General features: G+C 44.6%; 1 protein-coding gene across 1 annotated transcript in view; it reads right to left on the bottom strand.

The window, feature by feature from the left end:
* LOC310799994 (eukaryotic translation initiation factor 3 subunit H-like) overlaps window positions 1–24,000 on the bottom strand; it is a 92,389-nt gene that overhangs the window by 39,067 nt on the left and 29,322 nt on the right. Inside the window, 1 exon segment of the mRNA XM_083662596.1 lies at window positions 18,019–18,186. Within this exon segment, the coding sequence (XP_083518722.1) occupies window positions 18,019–18,186 (168 nt within the window).

Raw genomic sequence — 24,000 nt, 5'->3', positions numbered from 1 at the left:
GCGTGTCCGAAAAATACATTGGCAGGCAGGCATGTCTGGGCAAGCTGCAGCTGACTTTTTTTCTGCTCTCTCTGACTCTCTCTCTGCTTGGAACAAGGAACCGAATAAACTAGGACGAGACATTTCGTCAGCGGACTCTAGAATGAAACAAGGAACCGAATAAACGAGGATGAGACATTACATCAGCGGATGCACGGATGAACGTGTTTGTTTCAGTATTCTCCTTTGAGAGCCTGGGGGTGAGGTTAGTGTCAGGTGTAAGCGGAGGGAAACCCTCTATTATTTTGTTACTGTAGTGAGTCGGTGTTAGTTTGTTAAAAGTATAAGTCCACAGCCACTGGTGAAAGTGGGCCGGAACCGTCCGGTGCGCAGTTCCTGTAAGACTTTCCGTGCCTGAACGCCGTTGGGGGAAGACATGCAGCTGCCTGTCAATCAAAATCCGATTGCTGCAGAGTGCAGAATACTATACGATCGATCGCATAATTTCCAGCCAGGAAACACATGGCTGACGTTATGTCATTAGGTTAACATAAACAACATGTAGTCTCTCTCATAAATTGCTTCTAAATTGTTCAAATGCAGTGTTTTAGACCTGTGGTTTTAATCCGTGCAGTCAGGCTATAAACACGCAGCTTCTGAATGCGGCTGCTGCTGCTGCAACTCGGCTATCTGTCTGTCAATACTAGTCTCGCTTGCCTCCGCCAACAAAAACAGTTCCACCCAGGATTGCACTAGTGTTCCCAAGCAAGCAGAAACAGTAATATTTCCAACCAGTGAGAGGCAGCGATGTGCCTCAAGGCATCTGTCTGCTGCAGAGCTATTAGAAGTAGCAGAAGAAGAAGAAGCTTGCCCGATAGCTCGCTAACAGATTAGCACTAGTATTTTAGCAAACTACCAGAAACAGCATTATCTTTATGATGTATTAATAATGGTACTAGACACACGTAACTCTATAGAGCCCCGTTGTGAGGTCTGTTTATCAAAATAACGCATATTTTGAAAACGGTTTTACTTTGTGGAGTAAATCAGCAGCTAACTAGTCTCGGTTTCCAGACGTTTGGTGAGCGGCGCCAACAGCGCCACCTAACCACCAAAGGTAGTGAAATGGATTAAGACTGAGAGCTGAGTCTAGCAGCTAACAGGCTGGATGTAATAGGCAATGATAGAGCAGCTGTGAAGCGGAGTGATAATACAGTGAGTGAAGTGTCAGTGCTCGTGAAATGTCTTCTTCTGTTGTTTAATGGCGGTTGGCAAAGGAGACTTTAAGAGACACAGTAGTTCACACAGGAAAGAAACAAGTTACGGTAATTGTTCAGTGAGTGGTAAATGTTTTGCCATAAAGGAGACTTGAAGAGACACATGATAGTTCACACAGGAGAGAAACAATTTAATTGTTCAGTGTGTGGTAAATGTTTTGGTCAAAAAGGAGAGTTGAAATCACACATGATAGTCCACATAGGAGAGTCTGTTGTTGTAATGTTTAAATAATTCACTATACATATTGTCAAGTGTTTCTAATTTCTACACCATACAGGCATTAAAAAATGGATGTGTGTGTTCAGGGATGCATGAAGCTGGGGCGGGCGGGAGGAGAACAATATGAAACGATGAAGGTTGAGGTAGTAGGCCTATAGTTCCTGTAAGAAATTCAAACCACTTTCACCCCTGTCCACAGCTTTATCTTGATAATGTGCCCAAGTCTCCACTAGATTGAACAAACACACACACACACACACACACACACACACACACACACACACACACACACACACACATACACTTTGATTCATATCAATATTAATAGAGTGAATATTTTCAAATAATATTGTAGTTGGATAAACTGAAGAAAATGAATTTCAACAACGGGTCGTGTTATTCTAAATTTTGACACCAAGATTTAAATTTTTACTGCAAACATATATCGGTTCCAAAATATCGGTTATCGGTGTCTTTCATTGCCGATAATCGATATCGATATCGGCCCTGAAAAACCCATATCGGTCGATCCCTAACCTGAACGCAACATGCAAGATACCGGCTGAATAAGTGTCCAAATGTTCATGTCATTCTGGCCAATACTCCACTTCTGTTATAACATTTCAGTCTGGAATATGGAATATCTTTCAATAATCATTATGATTAAAAGGCTAAAAGTAATCTCATGTGTAAGAAATTACTGTTCTACATTGAAGTAAAAATGTAAATAATTAACTTGTTGGTTTTGGATTTTTTTTTAGCTTCAAGAGTGCATTTTTATTCGTATGACCCTCAACACAGGCTTTGAGAATCCCGTGCCACTTACTGATACGTATGCTTAAATTAACACACTCATATTGCAAAATGAATTTAGGCCCTCACTGTAATACTTCAGAAGTTGAATTTGAAGTTCAGCATTAATACATTTGTCATTTTTTGTCTTAGATTTACCTTTGTGTGTTATTGCAATATAAAACTACATAATTGAGAATCGATTCTAGAATCGAGAATCGTTGGAATCGAGAATCGATTCTGGAATCGGATCGTGACCCCAGGAATCGGAATCGGATCGTGGCTTAGCCGGATCGGAGCACCCCTACCCATTCATATTTTTGTTTATAGCATTTTTTTATTTATCGCAGGTCATATCGTCATCGCAATATTGAACAGTGTTATCGCACATCGCAGCTTTTCCTCATATCGTGCAGCCCTAGTACAAAGATGTCTTCCATTTTCATCATGGCTTATTTGCCATTCAGGGAGCAGGGGTGCTATGTGTTGGTGTTGTGCACTGGGGACAGTGTGAAAGAGAGAAGAAGACAGGCTGGCATGAGCTATGTGAAATCATTTACAGTGTCTCACTTCTCTATATTGAAATCCAAAAGGCAAAAGGAACTGATCATGGAAGCGTTCTATTTTCATATTGGTGTTGATATTGCAATGTGATTTAGCCGGTGGTCCTACATCAGTGCTCTCGAGAGCCGTTATGAATAGGCGACGGGTCGGATACGTTATCTTTTCGTTGCCGGAAGCACTCATGTCTTTCATGCTGCACTGCCTCCAACACATTACATAATGTGCCAGTACAACAGCCCTGTCAATCAATACACAATACACTGAATGAAGAATATCTATTTGAGTAGCGAGGATCCACAGCTTTTTTGAAACTCAAAATGGCTGATTCTCAGATGTTAAGTTAAGTTATCCTTTATTTATCCCCTTGGGGAAATTCATCCTCTGCATTTGACCCATCCTCTACTAGGAACCTTCCTAGAACTAGCAGCAGTGAGCAGCCACTGTGCAGCGCCCGGGGACCAACTCCAGTTCTTTTGCCAGTGCCTTGGTCAGGAGCGCTGACAGGAGTATTAACCCTAACATACATGTCTTTTGGTGGTGGGAGGAAACCAGAGCACCCGGAGAAAACCCACACGCACACGGGGAGAACATGCAAACTCCACACAGAAAGGACCTGGGACGGACCGGGGTTTGAACCCGGGACCTTCTTGCTGTGAGGCAACAGTACTAACCACTGATCCACCGTGCTGCCTATGTTCTTCAACAGCAGAATGCAGCCTAGGCCAATAGCTTTATGCCATTTGACAGTTGAGCCGCTATAAAAGCTCTGTTACACTGGATGCAGATCATGTGTGGCCACTAGGGGTCGGCCGATTATTTGCATTTTTAAATAATCGCCATCGGCCGCTGCGTGCACTCGCAAAGCCCATTATTAAAGGAACACTCCGCCCATTTTCAACCAGCTTTGTATCATTAGAACATCAGTAGTATATCAGAAACCTGTAAACTGTTTTGAAGTCTGTCATTTAATTTGACAGTTATTGAGTGTTAAAGTGTGGACCACTGACATCACTGGTCCACACTAACTCAGATTAATAACTCATTAACTCAAATCAACTCTCAATAACTGACAAACTATTCATCATTTATCTAGTTATCTAGTTTTATTTAGTGTACATACTTTAACACTCAATAACTTAACACTCAATAACTGTCAAATTAAATGAGACTTCAAAACCGTTTACAGTTTTCTGATATACTACTGATGTTCTAATGATACAAAGCTGGTTGAAAATGGGCGGAGTGTTCCTTTAAGGCCGATTATTACAAAAGACGATGGGATAGGAAAAGGGGCTGCAGCACCACCTGGTGGCCACAGTGAAGACTTCAGCTAAAAACAGGGTGTCAATGACATCTTTTCAAGTCAACATGGCATCTCACTCACTGGTTGCAACTTATTTTTTAACACATTCACTGCCAGCCGTTTTTTTTTTACTGTAGGTAGCTTCTGCCAAAGGTTTTTTTTGAGGATTCTGGCTCATCTTACAAGAGCCGAGGATTATTTTCTGCTTGGACTTTGTGAACACAAAATATCTCAAAAGTACTAATAGAATGTGTGCTTTCTCTGTCTAAAAGAGTTAGTTTGTAGAGTTAGTAGTTATGTAGATATTAGCCGTTGAGTACAGCATGGTTTCAGCGTCTGAGACAGAAAGCTGAGATATTCACAGTTTTGTGAAATTCAATCAAACAGGCAGAACAGTCACTTTAACCATTTATTTTTGGCATCAGTGAGACATCAGACATCTAAACAATATAGTTCTGAACCCCCTCTCCTTCAAACTCCTCCCTCCGTGGGCGTGTCTCTGGTGGCTTTCAGCAGCGTTTGTCACAAGCGAGTTTCTGCTGCCTAGCAGCATCCCTCTCTGGCGGCCCCTCATCGGCGAGTCTGGATGGGGCTCGCTCGTTACTTGGGTTTTCGGTTGAGAGCTTTGATGAAGCTTTGTGCGATTCTAGGCTTTATGCTGCGTGTTTCAAAGTGTGTTTTGCACCCAGTCTATTTTTGGAACCCCCCACCGTTGTGCACCAGCGCGAAAGCGTTTTCGCCTACAGTATGAGAATGGCTTCCTCACGCTTTTCCCTGCAGTTTTGGCTGGCTTTCTCTAGGGTTTTCGGTTGTGAGCTCAGCTGGAATGAAGCTGCGTGCGATTCTGGGCTTTCTGCTGGTGTTTCAAAGTGTGATGCACCCATAATATATTATGCAAATTTGCAATCCCCCACCGCCAGCTCCCAGCGCGAAAGCGAAAGCGTTTTCGCCTACAGTATGAGAATGGCTTCCTCATGCTTTTCCCTGCAGTTTTTGCTTGGCTTCCTCTAGTCTGGAGAGCACTGTCGCCACTTAGTGGGTGGGTGGAATGGGTTGTACACGTTCGGTGGCTCCCATATTATAATAGGAGATGTAAAAGGGTTAGATCCACGTCCCACCGTCAAAAAAAATTAACTCGTTAACGGCAGTCAACCGTTGGATTTTTTTTGACGAGTTAACTCGTCGATGGCAGTGAACGTGTTAAATGGATACATTTGAACTATCCTCTTTATTTACAGCAGTTGTTAGTTCCCCACTCATCAACATATCAGTTAGTTAAGACACTCTTCACAGTACTATTTTTTCATTCCTGCAGTTAGGAAAACATCTGGAAAGAGAGCATTTAGGTTCAAAGCCCCCTCAGACTGGAATAAATTATCCCCAGACATACGAACCATTACATCTTTTCACATATTTAAAAAAAAGTCTGTCTTCTTGTCTTGAATCGGCGTGCTCCTGTTTCCGTTGATATATAGTGAGCGTGAGAGTGAGCCATGGTTGCGTCTGATCCAATAAGTGTTGTACTGACTGAATTGACTGCAATGGAACATTAAAGCTAATTTCTAATGTGATCCTATGCTGGAACGGCCCTCTCTCCCTGGCCTGAAGGCTATGGCCTAGCAAAGGGTTGTTAAAGGTTAGCAAGGTAACCATCCAGGTTAAAGCCCCAATCAGTAACCTTTTCACCTTAATATAACAGCTTTTTAGTCATTGAATATGGACTAGTGTATTCTAAAAAGGGAGAATGTCACCTCTATTGATCGCACACCGCCCTCCAAAGGCCTCTCCTGGTAGTGCACCAAGCATTTTTGTGCCGGCATCTCGGAGACAGCGTACCACGCGTGCGCTGTGTACAGCGGAAGCGCTGTGTTCAGGACAACAAGGAAGTCACTCGGTACGGAATTGTTTCGAAAATGACGCTTCACGTAAACTCTGGATTATTATTTCATCACGTGGTGAGTACCCAATGTCACAACATGTACATAAAAAGCATCAGTCAGTCAACATCACAGTGTCTTTTCTTTAATCTGGTGGCAGCATTTTTCAGTAAAAAGTGAAACGACACAGATGGTTTATAGTGCCTGCCCCATTCATTGGGCCCAGGCTACAATTCACTGAGAACTGGAACCAATTTGAACAGATCAGTATGACAATAAGAGTCTAAATTACTATGCCTTTTGTCATTGTGTTTTATCTGCAGCTTGGCTTTCCGTTCTATAAAAGCCTTTATTTTTGTATTGACTATAATTGAGTGATACACTTTATTAAAACAATCATATTATATCAGAAGTTTTCTTTGTTTTGCGTTCACAGTGATCTCAGTTAGATTTGGTTAGGTCAGAGCTATGCTCACTACATCCATACATCTACCCTAACCCTTTTTTAACCCCAGGTGTGCATAAAATACAGCTTAAAAAAATATATATATATATTTTTTTTTTATTATAATAATTATCGGTTATATCATATCGGTTATCGGCCAAGAAGAATATATTTATCGGTTATCGTATCGGCTCTAAAAATCCATATCGTGCATCCCCAATATCGATACTATTGCACCCAGAGGGCGCTGTTTCTCCAATAGCAAAACTTGGAAAAGTGGCTGAATGGGGCTTGAACCTCTTCTTGAACCAGTCACCTCTCGTAAGAAAACTGTTGTCATGGAAAACCTACTTAACTACCCACTCGGCTAATTCCTAGCTGTCATTGGGGGGGGGAAGCTATTAACTTGCCAGTTGGCCACCTGATTGATTGATTGATTGATTGATTGATAGGTATAAAATGACCCGCGAGCGAATGACAAAGAGAACAAAAGAATCAATTATCTTTCACTCTGACGTTACACAGAGATAATGCCAACTCCTTTGAGGCGCTTTGATCCGTTAAGCGCCGTATTATTGATTGACATTAACAGACGCTCTCGTTAAGAATGAGAAAAGGCTGTGTGGCTGAATGAGTGACTGACTGACCTGTGTGTGACTGAATGAGTGACTGGACTGACCTGTGTGTGACTGAATGAGTGACTGGACTGACCTGTGTGTGACTGAATGAGTGACTGACTGACCTGTGTGTGACTGAATGAGTGACTGACTGACCTGTGTGTGGCTGAATGAGTGACTGGACTGACCTGTGTGTGACTGAATGAGTGACTGGACTGACCTGTGTGTGACTGAATGAGTGACTGGACTGACCTGTGTGTGACTGAATGAGTGACTGGACTGACCTGTGTGTGGCTGAATGAGTGACTGGACTGACCTGTGTGTGACTGAATGAGTGACTGACTGACCTGTGTGTGACTGAATGAGTGACTGGACTGACCTGTGTGTGACTGAATGAGTGACTGACTGACCTGTGTGTGACTGAATGAGTGACTGACTGACCTGTGTGTGGCTGAATGAGTGACTGGACTGACCTGTGTGTGACTGAATGAGTGACTGGACTGACCTGTGTGTGACTGAATGAGTGACTGGACTGACCTGTGTGTGACTGAATGAGTGACTGGACTGACCTGTGTGTGGCTGAATGAGTGACTGGACTGACCTGTGTGTGACTGAATGAGTGACTGACTGACCTGTGTGTGGCTGAATGAGTGACTGACTGACCTGTGTGTGGCTGAATGAGTGACTGGACTGACCTGTGTGTGGCTGAATGAGTGACTGGACTGACCTGTGTGTGACTGAATGAGTGACTGGACTGACCTGTGTGTGGCTGAATGAGTGACTGACTGACCTGTGTGTGGCTGAATGAGTGACTGACTGACCTGTGTGTGGCTGAATGAGTGACTGGACTGACCTGTGTGTGACTGAATGAGTGACTGACTGACCTGTGTGTGGCTGAATGAGTGACTGGACTGACCTGTGTGTGACTGAATGAGTGACTGGACTGACCTGTGTGTGACTGAATGAGTGACTGGACTGACCTGTGTGTGACTGAATGAGTGACTGACTGACCTGTGTGTGACTGAATGAGTGACTGGACTGACCTGTGTGTGGCTGAATGAGTGACTGACTGACCTGTGTGTGACTGAATGAGTGACTGGACTGACCTGTGTGTGACTGAATGAGTGACTGGACTGACCTGTGTGTGGCTGAATGAGTGACTGACTGACCTGTGTGTGACTGAATGAGTGACTGACTGACCTGTGTGTGACTGAATGAGTGACTGACTGACCTGTGTGTGACTGAATGAGTGACTGGACTGACCTGTGTGTGACTGAATGAGTGACTGGACTGACCTGTGTGTGGCTGAATGAGTGACTGACTGACCTGTGTGTGACTGAATGAGTGACTGGACTGACCTGTGTGTGGCTGAATGAGTGACTGGACTGACCTGTGTGTGACTGAATGAGTGACTGGACTGACCTGTGTGTGGCTGAATGAGTGACTGACTGACCTGTGTGTGACTGAATGAGTGACTGGACTGACCTGTGTGTGGCTGAATGAGTGACTGACTGACCTGTGTGTGACTGAATGAGTGACTGACTGACCTGTGTGTGGCTGAATGAGTGACTGACTGACCTGTGTGCGACTGAATGAGTGACTGGACTGACCTGTGTGTGGCTGAATGAGTGACTGGACTGACCTGTGTGTGGCTGAATGAGTGACTGGACTGACCTGTGTGTGACTGAATGAGTGACTGACTGACCTGTGTGTGACTGAATGAGTGACTGACTGACCTGTGTGTGACTGAATGAGTGACTGGACTGACCTGTGTGTGACTGAATGAGTGACTGGACTGACCTGTGTGGCTGAATGAGTGACTGGACTGACCTGTGTGTGACTGAATGAGTGACTGGACTGACCTGTGTGTGACTGAATGAGTGACTGGACTGACCTGTGTGTGACTGAATGAGTGACTGACTGACCTGTGTGTGGCTGAATGAGTGACTGACTGACCTGTGTGTGGCTGAATGAGTGACTGACTGACCTGTGTGTGACTGAATGAGTGACTGACTGACCTGTGTGTGGCTGAATGAGTGACTGGACTGACCTGTGTGTGACTGAATGAGTGACTGGACTGACCTGTGTGTGACTGAATGAGTGACTGGACTGACCTGTGTGTGACTGAATGAGTGACTGACTGACCTGTGTGTGACTGAATGAGTGACTGGACTGACCTGTGTGTGGCTGAATGAGTGACTGACTGACCTGTGTGTGACTGAATGAGTGACTGGACTGACCTGTGTGTGACTGAATGAGTGACTGGACTGACCTGTGTGTGGCTGAATGAGTGACTGACTGACCTGTGTGTGACTGAATGAGTGACTGACTGACCTGTGTGTGACTGAATGAGTGACTGACTGACCTGTGTGTGACTGAATGAGTGACTGGACTGACCTGTGTGTGACTGAATGAGTGACTGGACTGACCTGTGTGTGGCTGAATGAGTGACTGACTGACCTGTGTGTGACTGAATGAGTGACTGGACTGACCTGTGTGTGGCTGAATGAGTGACTGGACTGACCTGTGTGTGACTGAATGAGTGACTGGACTGACCTGTGTGTGGCTGAATGAGTGACTGACCTGTGTGTGACTGAATGAGTGACTGGACTGACCTGTGTGTGGCTGAATGAGTGACTGACTGACCTGTGTGTGACTGAATGAGTGACTGACTGACCTGTGTGTGGCTGAATGAGTGACTGACTGACCTGTGTGTGGCTGAATGAGTGACTGGACTGACCTGTGTGTGACTGAATGAGTGACTGACTGACCTGTGTGTGGCTGAATGAGTGACTGACTGACCTGTGTGCGACTGAATGAGTGACTGGACTGACCTGTGTGTGGCTGAATGAGTGACTGGACTGACCTGTGTGTGGCTGAATGAGTGACTGGACTGACCTGTGTGTGACTGAATGAGTGACTGACTGACCTGTGTGTGACTGAATGAGTGACTGACTGACCTGTGTGTGACTGAATGAGTGACTGGACTGACCTGTGTGTGACTGAATGAGTGACTGGACTGACCTGTGTGGCTGAATGAGTGACTGGACTGACCTGTGTGTGACTGAATGAGTGACTGGACTGACCTGTGTGTGACTGAATGAGTGACTGACTGACCTGTGTGTGACTGAATGAGTGACTGACTGACCTGTGTGTGGCTGAATGAGTGACTGGACTGACCTGTGTGTGACTGAATGAGTGACTGGACTGACCTGTGTGTGGCTGAATGAGTGACTGGACTGACCTGTGTGTGACTGAATGAGTGACTGGACTGACCTGTGTGTGGCTGAATGAGTGACTGACTGACCTGTGTGTGGCTGAATGAGTGACTGACTGACCTGTGTGCGACTGAATGAGTGACTGACTGACCTGTGTGTGACTGAATGAGTGACTGACTGCCTGTGTGTGGCTGAATGAGTGACTGACTGACCTGTGTGTGGCTGAATGAGTGACTGGACTGACCTGTGTGTGACTGAATGAGTGACTGGACTGACCTGTGTGTGGCTGAATGAGTGACTGGACTGACCTGTGTGTGGCTGAATGAGTGACTGGACTGACCTGTGTGTGGCTGAATGAGTGACTGGACTGACCTGTGTGTGGCTGAATGAGTGACTGACTGACCTGTGTGTGACTGAATGAGTGACTGACCTGTGTGTGGCTGAATGAGTGACTGACTGACCTGTGTGTGACTGAATGAGTGACTGGACTGACCTGTGTGTGGCTGAATGAGTGACTGACTGACCTGTGTGTGACTGAATGAGTGACTGACTGACCTGTGTGTGGCTGAATGAGTGACTGACTGACCTGTGTGTGACTGAATGAGTGACTGACTGACCTGTGTGTGGCTGAATGAGTGACTGACTGACCTGTGTGTGACTGAATGAGTGACTGGACTGACCTGTGTGTGGCTGAATGAGTGACTGACTGACCTGTGTGTGACTGAATGAGTGACTGACCTGTGTGTGGCTGAATGAGTGACTGACTGACCTGTGTGTGACTGAATGAGAGACTGACTGACCTGTGTGTGACTGAATGAGTGACTGACTGACCTGTGTGTGGCTGAATGAGTGACTGACTGACCTGTGTGTGACTGAATGAGTGACTGACTGACCTGTGTGTGACTGAATGAGTGACTGACTGACCTGTGTGTGACTGAATGAGTGACTGACTGACCTGTGTGTGACTGAATGAGTGACTGACTGACCTGTGTGTGGCTGAATGAGTGACTGGACTGACCTGTGTGCGACTGAATGAGTGACTGGACTGACCTGTGTGTGGCTGAATGAGTGACTGGACTGACCTGTGTGCGACTGAATGAGTGACTGGACTGACCTGTGTGCGACTGAATGAGTGACTGGACTGACCTGTGTGTGACTGAATGAGTGACTGGACTGACCTGTGTGTGACTGAATGAGTGACTGACTGACCTGTGTGTGGCTGAATGAGTGACTGGACTGACCTGTGTGTGACTGAATGAGTGACTGGACTGACCTGTGTGTGACTGAATGAGTGACTGACTGACCTGTGTGTGGCTGAATGAGTGACTGGACTGCCTGTGTGTGACTGAATGAGTGACTGGACTGACCTGTGTGTGGCTGAATGAGTGACTGACTGACCTGTGTGTGACTGAATGAGTGACTGACTGCCTGTGTGTGACTGAATGAGTGACTGGACTGACCTGTGTGTGGCTGAATGAGTGACTGGACTGACCTGTGTGTGACTGAATGAGTGACTGACTGCCTGTGTGTGACTGAATGAGTGACTGGACTGACCTGTGTGTGGCTGAATGAGTGACTGACTGACCTGTGTGTGACTGAATGAGTGACTGGACTGACCTGTGTGTGACTGAATGAGTGACTGACTGACCTGTGTGTGGCTGAATGAGTGACTGGACTGACCTGTGTGTGGCTGAATGAGTGACTGACTGACCTGTGTGTGACTGAATGAGTGACTGGACTGACCTGTGTGTGGCTGAATGAGTGACTGACTGACCTGTGTGTGACTGAATGAGTGACTGGACTGACCTGTGTGTGGCTGAATGAGTGACTGGACTGACCTGTGTGTGGCTGAATGAGTGACTGGACTGACCTGTGTGTGGCTGAATGAGTGACTGACTGACCTGTGTGTGACTGAATGAGTGACTGGACTGACCTGTGTGTGACTGAATGAGTGACTGACTGACCTGTGTGTGGCTGGCTGGCCAGTCTAGATCAGAGGGGTTCATAACTCAGCTGGTTACAATTATTCATGGCCAACCGTGGAAGTGTCAAATCAAAGAACATTACATGATGACCCCGGTGTGTTTGGGAGAGGAGGAACGGGGGCGGGGCCGGAGGGTATGTCCTTTAGAGGAGGAACGGGGGCGGGGCCAGAGGGTATGTCCTTTAGAGGAGGAACGGGGGCGGGGCCAGAGGGTATGTCCTTTAGAGGAGGAACGGGGGCGGGGCCAGAGGGTATGTCCTTTAGAGGAGGAACGGGGGCGGGGCCAGAGGGTATGTCCTTTAGAGGAGGAACGGGGGCGGGGCCAGAGGGTATGTCCTTTAGAGGAGGAACGGGGGCGGGGCCAGAGGGTATGTCCTTTAGAGGAGGAACGGGGGCGGGGCCAGAGGGTATGTCCTTTAGAGGAGGAACGGGGGCGGGGCCAGAGGGTATGTCCTTTAGAGGAGGAACGGGGGCGGGGCCAGAGGGTGTGTCCTTTAGAGGAGGAACGGGGGCGGGGCCAGAGGGTATGTCCTTTAGAGGAGGAACGGGGGCGGGGCCGGAGGGTATGTCCTTTAGAGGAGGAACGGGGGCGGGGCCAGAGGGTGTGTCCTTTAGAGGAGGAACGGGGGCGGGGCCGGAGGGTATGTCCTTTAGAGGAGGAACGGGGGCGGGGCCAGAGGGTGTGTCCTTTAGAGGAGGAACGGGGGCGGGGCCGGAGGGTATGTCCTTTAGAGGAGGAACGGGGGCGGGGCCAGAGGGTGTGTCCTTTAGAGGAGGAACGGGGGCGGGGCCAGAGGGTGTGTCCTTTAGAGGAGGAACGGGGGCGGGGCCAGAGGGTGTGTCCTTTAGAGGAGGAACGGGGGCGGGGCCAGAGGGTGTGTCCTTTAGAGGAGGAACGGGGGCGGGGCCAGAGGGTGTGTCCTTTAGAGGAGGAACGGGGGCGGGGCCAGAGGGTGTGTCCTTTAGAGGAGGAACGGGGGCGGGGCCAGAGGGTGTGTCCTTTAGAGGAGGAACGGGGGCGGGGCCAGAGGGTGTGTCCTTTAGAGGAGGAACGGGGGCGGGGCCAGAGGGTGTGTCCTTTAGAGGAGGAACGGGGGCGGGGCCAGAGGGTATGTCCTTTAGAGGAGGAACGGGGGCAGAGGGTGTGTCCTTTAGAGGAGGAACGGGGCCAGAGGGTATGTCCTTTAGAGGAGGAACGGGGCCAGAGGGTATGTCCTTTAGAGGAGGAACGTCCTTTAGAGGAGGAACGGGGCCAGAGGGTATGTCCTTTAGAGGAGGAACGGGGCCAGAGGGTATGTCCTTTAGAGGAGGAACGGGGCCAGAGGGTGTGTCCTTTAGAGGAGGAACGGGGCCAGAGGGTATGTCCTTTAGAGGAGGAACGGGGCCAGAGGGTGTGTCCTTTAGAGGAGGAACGGGGCCAGAGGGTGTGTCCTTTAGAGGAGGAACGGGGCCAGAGGGTATGTCCTTTAGAGGAGGAACGGGGCCAGAGGGTGTGTCCTTTAGAGGAGGAACGGGGCCAGAGGGTATGTCCTTTAGAGGAGGAACGGGGCCAGAGGGTGTGTTCTTTAGAGGAGGAACGGGGGCGGGGCCAGAGGGTATGTCCTTTAGAGGAGGAACGGGGGCGGGGCCAGAGGGTGTGTCCTTTAGAGGAGGAACGGGGCCAGAGGGTATGTCCTTTAGAGGAGGAACGGGGCCAGAGGGTGTGTCCTTTAGAGGAGGAACGGGGCCAGAGGGTATGTCCTTTAGAGGAGGAACGGGGCCAGAGGGTGTGTCCTTTAGAGGAGGAACGGGGCCAGAGGGTGTGTTCTTTAGAGGAGGAACGGGGGCGGGGCCAGAGGGTATGTCCTTTAGAGGAGGAACGGGGGCGGGGCCAGAGGGTGTGTCCTTTAGAGGAGGAACGGGGCCAGAGGGTGTGTCCTTTAGAGGAGGAACAGGGCCAGAGGGTATGTCCTTTAGAGGAGGAACGGGGCCAGAGGGTATGTCCTTTAGAGGAGGAACGGGGCCAGAGGGTGTGTCCTTTAGAGGAGGAACGGGGCCAGAGGGTATGTCCTTTAGAGGAGGAACGGGGCCAGAGGGTGTGTTCTTTAGAGGAGGAACGGGGGCGGGGCCAGAGGGTATGTCCTTTAGAGGAGGAACGGGGGCGGGGCCAGAGGGTGTGTCCTTTAGAGGAGGAACGGGGCCAGAGGGTATGTCCTTTAGAGGAGGAACGGGGCCAGAGGGTGTGTCCTTTAGAGGAGGAACGGGGCCAGAGGGTGTGTCCTTTAGAGGAGGAACGGGGCCGGAGGGTATGTCCTTTAGAGGAGGAACGGGGGCGGGGCCAGAGGGTGTGTTCTTTAGAGGAGGAACGGGGCCAGAGGGTGTGTCCTTTAGAGGAGGAACGGGGCCAGAGGGTATGTCCTTTAGAGGAGGAACGGGGCCAGAGGGTGTGTCCTTTAGAGGAGGAACGGGGCCGGAGGGTGTGTCCTTTAGAGGAGGAACGGGGCCGGAGGGTATGTCCTTTAGAGGAGGAACGGGGGCGGGGCCAGAGGGTGTGTTCTTTAGAGGAGGAACGGGGCCAGAGGGTGTGTCCTTTAGAGGAGGAACGGGGCCAGAGGGTATGTCCTTTAGAGGAGGAACGGGGCCAGAGGGTGTGTTCTTTAGAGGAGGAACGGGGCCAGAGGGTGTGTTCTTTAGAGGAGGAACGGGGCCAGAGGGTATGTCCTTTAGAGGAGGAACGGGGCCAGAGGGTGTGTCCTTTAGAGGAGGAACGGGGCCAGAGGGTGTGTCCTTTAGAGGAGGAACGGGGCCAGAGGGTATGTCCTTTAGAGGAGGAACGGGGCCAGAGGGTGTGTCCTTTAGAGGAGGAACGGGGCCAGAGGGTGTGTCCTTTAGAGGAGGAACGGGGCCAGAGGGTATGTCCTTTAGAGGAGGAACGGGGCCAGAGGGTATGTCCTTTAGAGGAGGAACGGGGCCAGAGGGTGTGTTCTTTAGAGGAGGAACGGGGGCGGGGCCAGAGGGTATGTCCTTTAGAGGAGGAACGGGGGCGGGGCCAGAGGGTGTGTCCTTTAGAGGAGGAACGGGGCCAGAGGGTGTGTCCTTTAGAGGAGGAACGGGGCCAGAGGGTATGTCCTTTAGAGGAGGAACGGGGCCAGAGGGTATGTCCTTTAGAGGAGGAACGGGGCCAGAGGGTGTGTTCTTTAGAGGAGGAACGGGGGCGGGGCCAGAGGGTATGTCCTTTAGAGGAGGAACGGGGGCGGGGCCAGAGGGTGTGTCCTTTAGAGGAGGAACGGGGGCGGGGCCAGAGGGTATGTCCTTTTCCACTCATCAGGACTGAATCATTGATGGAATATGAAGCCGTTTCCATCACTCTATGAAATAGAGCCCGACTGATATATCGGTCCACCAATATTATCGGCCGATATTGGCCGATAACTGTTATATTGGTGTCGGCCGATATGCCGATATTTCTTTATTTTGTATTTTTTAAGTTATTGACCGCATGTTGTGTATATTTGATCTTTTTTCTTAATTCAAGTTATATTTAATATTTGTTCTATTTGTGTTTTTGTTTTTCTAGTTATTTATAATTATTAAATTCCCAGTGAAGTTTACTGTTTCATTGCATTGATGTCATTTTGGACAATAAAGTTGATTGATGAGCTCTAAAATATCCTGCCTACATTACATATCTCAAGTCATGTCAAGTCATATCTTTGTCAAGTGTTTGATATTTGAGGGATCTTTGCAAAAACATTGTGTAACATAATGTGTATATTTAATATAAGAATATCGGCCGATATATCGATATCGGAATTTTTTTACTCCCTAATATCGGTATCGGCCTCAAAAATCCAGTATCGGTCGGACTCTACTATAAAAGGACAACTCCGCTCGCTGCCTCTTTTGACTTGAAGTGGATCAACTCGGAGCTGTTATAATAAAGGACTGTGACTTGATGTCAACGAGTTTCTGTGTCCCTTTTGTCCCACCTGAGCTGCCGTACTTGTTTTAGATCACCTGACAGGACATGAAGGAGGTAAGATCATAGCACATCGTGACAGTGAACAGTGCACCGAAACACGAGCTGTTCACGTGTATCTACAGAGGCACAGGTGACATTACATTCAGCTGGCATTACATTGCAGACTCAAGCAAAAATAAAGAAATAAATTGCTTTGAAAAATGCCTTCCAGATCTTCAGTCTACCGTAAATTCCGGACTATAAGCCGCACCTTTTTTCCCGTTTTTTGGCCCCTGCGGCTTATATAACGGTGCGGCTTATCTATGGATTTTTTCAAAAAAAAAAAAAAAAAAATCTCTCTTTTTTAGCACTCTTTCTAACTATAAATCCTATATAACTATAATAAGTTTTAATTTCCTCTCTTGCCCTCTTTTCACCACACTGTATGACACTGTATGACACTGTGTGCACTGTAAAAAACAACACAGGTGGTGTTGTGTTATGTTGTTTTGTTGAAATATTAATAAATGGGAGCTTCCTCAAACAGCCATCTCTTTCCCAACAATCCCCTCTGTGCATGAACCCTTACATATGGTAATTAAACATTAAAACACAATAAAAAAAAAAAAAAAAAAAAAATACCATTAAAACACCCACGGCTTATAGTCCGGTGCGGCTTATATAAGAAAAAAATAGTCAACTTTGCAGGTGGGGCTTATACACCGGTGCGGCTTATAGTCCGGAATTTACGGTACTTGAAATGTGCTTGATGCGTTTGCCAGGCTCCATCACGGAGGAGCCTCAAAGAAGAGACACATGCAAGATTTCCCTTGAAAGATATATCTAACGGACATATATTGATGTCACTGGGTGCCATTTGTTTTTCCATCTGTGCAATATACTCAAGCAATCCTCTCCCAGATCTGTCACACTGCTGACTCATCACGTCACGCAGACGTTCTGCTTGTGAATCACAGTGGAAGATGACAGGACCTGTCGACGCCAATCCTATTCTTAGATGCCTCTTGATTATAGAGACTGAATTTGACTTGTGATTGCTTCATCATGGCTGAAACTTAAATGGTTGCATGCAATCAACACGACTGTGATTGCCTCTTCAGTAGCAGCGGTATTTTTAGTACCAGATAGGGGAAAAACAAAAAACAAACCTCAGACTAGGGTTGTCATGATACCAAACATTTGGACTTTGATACCGATACCAAGTTTAGTAGGACGATACTCGATACATGCTTTTCAGATCGGCTAGCTAACACATTAGTTATACTTAGCTCAGCTGTTAGCTACTTGGCTTAGCTCTCTCCCTCTCGGTAAGATGGTCATGTTCGTTACGCATAACATTCATGTATATTTGCTGTAGGGGGAGACGTCTCTGTGTCTAGTGTTGATGTCCAGTGTGATGTCCAGAGACACTGGGAAACAACGATGACCAGTTAAAGTGATGGTACCGAACTTCTGCATGTTTTTCTTCCGGTGAGGTCAAGGAAAAGGTAGGAAAAGGAGTTAGACAATATATCGCAATATTCAATATATCGCAATATCAGCGATATCGCAATACTATCGTATCGTGACTCAAGTATCGTTTTAGTATCGTATCGTGGGCATCTGGTGATTCCCACCCCTAGGGGCTACATGTCTCGACACAAGGCCACCATGTACATGATGTCACAGGTCCCACCTACGGCCATTTTCTGTCTTCTCTGTAAGAGTGCTGTTTAATTCAATGGTACGGGTGAAAGTAATCAATCAAAACATGCTACGGCTCAGTCGTTAACACTACGTACCATAGATGAGCACGACGGACTCTTCGATGGCGTGCTGGTAGCTGAACTGGGAGTCGAGCAGCGCTCGGCTGACAAAGGAGCCGTAGTAGGTGGACTGGTACCAGCCCACGTGCAGATGGTCGATGTTGACGTGACGCAGGGAACGCATCATCTCCATCTGGTACTGGACTAGAGGTAGAGAGGAGGAGGAGAGAAGATGCAGGAGGTAGAGAGAGGAGGAGGAGAGAAGATGCAGGGAAAACAAGAGAGAGAAAAACAATTAGATTCAGAATGAACTTTGTTGAAATCAGCTTGGTTTTTTTTGGATGGAATATCTGTCTCCATCTGGAACTGGACATGATGTACGAACAGAGGGAGGGAGGGCGGGCGATGAGACAAACACGAGCAATGAGGATGTGAAGGAGAGACTACATATATATATCAACGCGGTCTTAAAGGGATAGACACACAAATGAGGGATATACACGCAAATGCTGCATCAGGTATCAATGGGTTAAGGGTTTCCTGTTTCTACCCGCACATTATTTCGTTGTTTTCCTTTTGTCTGTTGCGCTTTTTAAAATATAAAAAATTAAAAATGATGCGTTTTCTTAATCCGTCATCTGAAAACAGGCAAAAAGCTATTGAGCGATACCAAAAAACGCAGGAAATCGAACCCTGTTCCGAAAACTTTAATGACAGAATCGGTGTGTAAACGTGAGCGACACAACAATGAGGTCGTATTTATTTTAAAATGTGCCACATCTTCGGACGAAAAATAGCTGGTGTGCAAAAGCCTTTGGTTGTATTCCACACAGAACACAAACTTTCCCCCTGACAATAAAACACTGCTGCACTTGACTGGATGTCTGGACTCCAGCAGGCGGATGCAGGCAGACAGCTTTACAAGACAAACCAAAAGGGCCCAATTCACCGTCTCTGTTCTGTTCTGGAGGAAAGGCTGGACGGACCAATCTAGCCTTTAATCTAAAGCCATTATATTTAGTGATGGACACGGTCAGGGAGACAAAAGCAGGCGGACAGGACAGAGAGGAGACGGAGGAGGAGGAGGAAGAGAGAGGTTGATGAGAAGCAGTGATGGGTATAGCGCTTCTGTGACCAACTGCAGGACGTGATGTGATGGTGTCTGCTCATTGTGCCTGTGTGCCGGCTCCCATTCTAACATGTAGCAGCAGACCCAAAGGAGTGAAATGCATGTGTGGTCCAGCTCTGGGAGCAGGAGAGAGTCTCAGCATTAGGGCTGGCACGGATCACGGATAATCCGTGACCCGTACGGATCAGCCACCACGGTTCGGAACGCGGTACGGAACGTCAACCCCCCCTCGTTTCATTTAACGTTTAACGTTAGTGTATGAGAACGCCTGCAGCGCAGCCAGACACAGACAGACAGGCATCATCATGGCAAGCACAAGTGAGCTTCCTCATCCCTTGTCGTCGCTGTAAAGTCTCTCTGAAGGCTGTGGCTAGTGGCTACTAAAGACAGCATCACAACAAACTTATTTCAACACCTCTGAAAAAGCACATGAATGCGAGCAGCGTGTTGCGGGCTGCACAAGATAACGAGAGCCACAACAGCTAACCCTAACCCTCCCCATATCAAGCAAAGCAATGAAAAAGGTAGAGAGAGAAAGCAGATCAGTGCCGTCAGTAGCATTGTTCAGAGGTTATTTTTCTCGCGATATAGTTTTTCATCTCCACGGCTCATCGTCATGTTTTGATGTCGCGAAATTTCGTGGGACGAAATATCGTGACATCCCTAATTTTTACTACACCTCATTAAAAGCCTTTCATTGTCCGTTTTGCACATTATGCACTTACAGCGAGATCCATGTTAATCTAGGGGACATAAGAATAAAACAACAAAAAAGTGAAAGTTCAGAGACACACCAAAGAAATTAATTGGGTGTTCTACCACCATCAGGTAGACAAGGCTCATTAGGGATTTTAAATAGTTTAAAAGAATTGCACTCTGATCATGCGAAATGTTTCTATGTGGTAAAACATGAGGGCGGCTTAGAAGAATTTAGACAGTTGTCATCCCCCGGAGAGGAAGGGAGTTGTATTTGTGTCAGCTAATTAACAACTTGCAGCAGTAGGTTAGCTGCTGCTAATCTAATTAGTTTAGAATAGTGAGAAACATTTGCCTCAATTAAGGCAAGAGTCTGAGCAAAGATGATACCGAGCTTGCTAAATTAAATGTCAACAATAACACAGCCCATTAAATATATACCAACACAACAGATCATTTATGTGTTTCGTATACACAGCTCATTAAATATATACCAACACAACTGAACATTTATGTGTTTCATATACACAGCTCATTAAATATATACCAACACAACAGAACATTTATGTGTTTCATATACACAGCTCATTAAATATATACCAACACAACTGAACATTTATGTGTTTCATATACACAGCTCATTAAATATATACCAACACAACAGAACATTTATGTGTTTCATATACACAGCTCATTAAATATATACCAACACAACAGAACATTTATGTGTTTCATATACACAGCTCATTAAATATATACCAACACAACAGAACATTTATGTGTTTCATATACACAGCTCATTAAATATATACCAACACAACAGAACATTTATGTGTTTCATATACACAGCTCATTAAATATATACCAACACAACAGATCATTTATGTGTTTCATATACACAGCTCATTAAATATATACCAACACAACAGAACATTTATGTGTTTCATATACACAGCTCATTAAATATATACCAACACAACTGAACATTTATGTGTTTCATATACACAGCTCATTAAATATATACCAACACAACAGATCATTTATGTGTTTCGTATACACGGCTCATTAAATATATACCAACACAACAGAACATTTATGTGTTTCATATACACAGCTCATTAAATATATACCAACACAACAGAACATTTATGTGTTTCATATACACAGCTCATTAAATATATACCAACACAACTGAACATTTATGTGTTTCATATACACAGCTCATTAAATATATACCAACACAACAGAACATTTATGTGTTTCATATACACAGCTCATTAAATATATACCAACACAACTGAACATTTATGTGTTTCATATACACAGCTCATTAAATATATACCAACACAACAGAACATTTATGTGTTTCATATACACAGCTCATTAAATATATACCAACACAACAGAACATTTATGTGTTTCATATACACAGCTCATTAAATATATACCAACACAACAGAACATTTATGTGTTTCATATACACAGCTCATTAAATATATACCAACACAACTGAACATTTATGTGTTTCATATACACAGCTCATTAAATATATACCAACACAACAGAACATTTATGTGTTTCATATACACAGCTCATTAAATATATACCAACACAACAGAACATTTATGTGTTTCGTATACACAGCTCATTAAATATATACCAACACAACAGAACATTTATGTGTTTCATATACACAGCTCATTAAATATATACCAACACAACTGAACATTTATGTGTTTCATATACACAGCTCATTAAATATATACCAACACAACAGAACATTTATGTGTTTCATATACACAGCCCATTAAATATATACCAACACAACAGAACATTTATGTGTTTCATATACACAGCTCATTAAATATATACCAACACAACAGAACATTTATGTGTTTCATATACACAGCTCATTAAATATATACCAACACAACAGAACATTTATGTGTTTCATATACACAGCTCATTAAATATATACCAACACAACAGAACATTTATGTGTTTCATATACACAGCTCATTAAATATATACCAACACAACAGAACATTTATGTGTTTCATATACACAGCTCATTAAATATATACCAACACAACAGAACATTTATGTGTTTCATATACACAGCTCATTAAATATATACCAACACAACTGAACATTTATGTGTTTCATATACACAGCTCATTAAATATATACCAACACAACTGAACATTTATGTGTTTCATATACACAGCTCATTAAATATATACCAACACAACAGAACATTTATGTGTTTCATATACACAGCTCATTAAATATATACCAACACAGCTGAACATTTATGTGTTTCATATACACAGCTCATTAAATATATACCAACACAACAGAACATTTATGTGTTTCATATACACAGCTCATTAAATATATACCAACACAACTGAACATTTATGTGTTTCATATACACAGCTCATTAAATATATACCAACACAACTGAACATTTATGTGTTTCATATACACAGCTCATTAAATATATACCAACACAACTGAACATTTATGTGTTTCATATACACAGCTCATTAAATATATACCAACACAACAGAACATTTATGTGTTTCATATACACAGCTCATTAAATATATACCAACACAACAGAACATTTATGTGTTTCATATACACAGCTCATTAAATATATACCAACACAACAGAACATTTATGTGTTTCATATACACAGCTCATTAAATATATACCAACACAACTGAACATTTATGTGTTTCATATACACAGCTCATTAAATATATACCAACACAACAGAACATTTATGTGTTTCATATACACAGCTCATTAAATATATACCAACACAACTGAACATTTATGTGTTTCATATACACAGCTCATTAAATATATACCAACACAACAGAACATGTATGTGTTTCATATACACAGCTCATTAAATATATACCAACACAACTGAACATTTATGTGTTTCATATACACAGCTCATTAAATATATACCAACACAACAGAACATTTATGTGTTTCATATACACAGCTCATTAAATATATACCAACACAACAGAACATTTATGTGTTTCATATACACAGCTCATTAAATATATACCAACACAACTGAACATTTATGTGTTTCATATACACAGCTCATTAAATATATACCAACACAACTGAACATTTATGTGTTTCATATACACAGCTCATTAAATATATACCAACACAACAGAACATTTATGTGTTTCATATACACAGCTCATTAAATATATACCAACACAGCTGAACATTTATGTGTTTCATATACACAGCTCATTAAATATATACCAACACAACAGAACATTTATGTGTTTCATATACACAGCTCATTAAATATATACCAACACAACTGAACATTTATGTGTTTCATATACACAGCTCATTAAATATATACCAACACAACAGAACATTTATGTGTTTCATATACACAGCTCATTAAATATATACCAACACAACTGAACATTTATGTGTTTCATATACACAGCTCATTAAATATATACCAACACAACAGAACATTTATGTGTTTCATATACACAGCTCATTAAATATATACCAACACAACAGAACATTTATGTGTTTCATATACACAGCTCATTAAATATATACCAACACAACAGAACATTTATGTGTTTCATATACACAGCTCATTAAATATATACCAACACAACAGAACATTTATGTGTTTCATATACACAGCTCATTAAATATATACCAACACAACTGAACATTTATGTGTTTCATATACACAGCTCATTAAATATATACCAACACAACTGAACATTTATGTGTTTCATATACACAGCCCATTAAATATATACCAACACAACAGAACATTTATGTGTTTCATATACACAGCTCATTAAATATATACCAACACAACAGAACATTTATGTGTTTCATATACACAGCTCATTAAATATATACCAACACAACAGAACATTTATGTGTTTCATATACACAGCTCATTAAATATATACCAACACAACAGAACATTTATGTGTTTCATATACACAGCTCATTAAATATATACCAACACAACTGAACATTTATGTGTTTCATATACACAGGAGCTGGGTATTGGTTCAAATTTCAAGAATCGATTCGATTACGATTCACAAGGTTGCGAATCGATTAATTTCGATTCGATTCGATTCGATTCCGATTCGATCAATTTTCAA

This window comes from Poromitra crassiceps (genome assembly GCF_964638095.1).
Source record: "Poromitra crassiceps genome assembly, chromosome: 29".
Taxonomy (NCBI): Eukaryota; Metazoa; Chordata; class Actinopteri; order Beryciformes; family Melamphaidae; genus Poromitra; species Poromitra crassiceps.
This window is presented reverse-complemented; position numbering and strand designations above follow the sequence as displayed.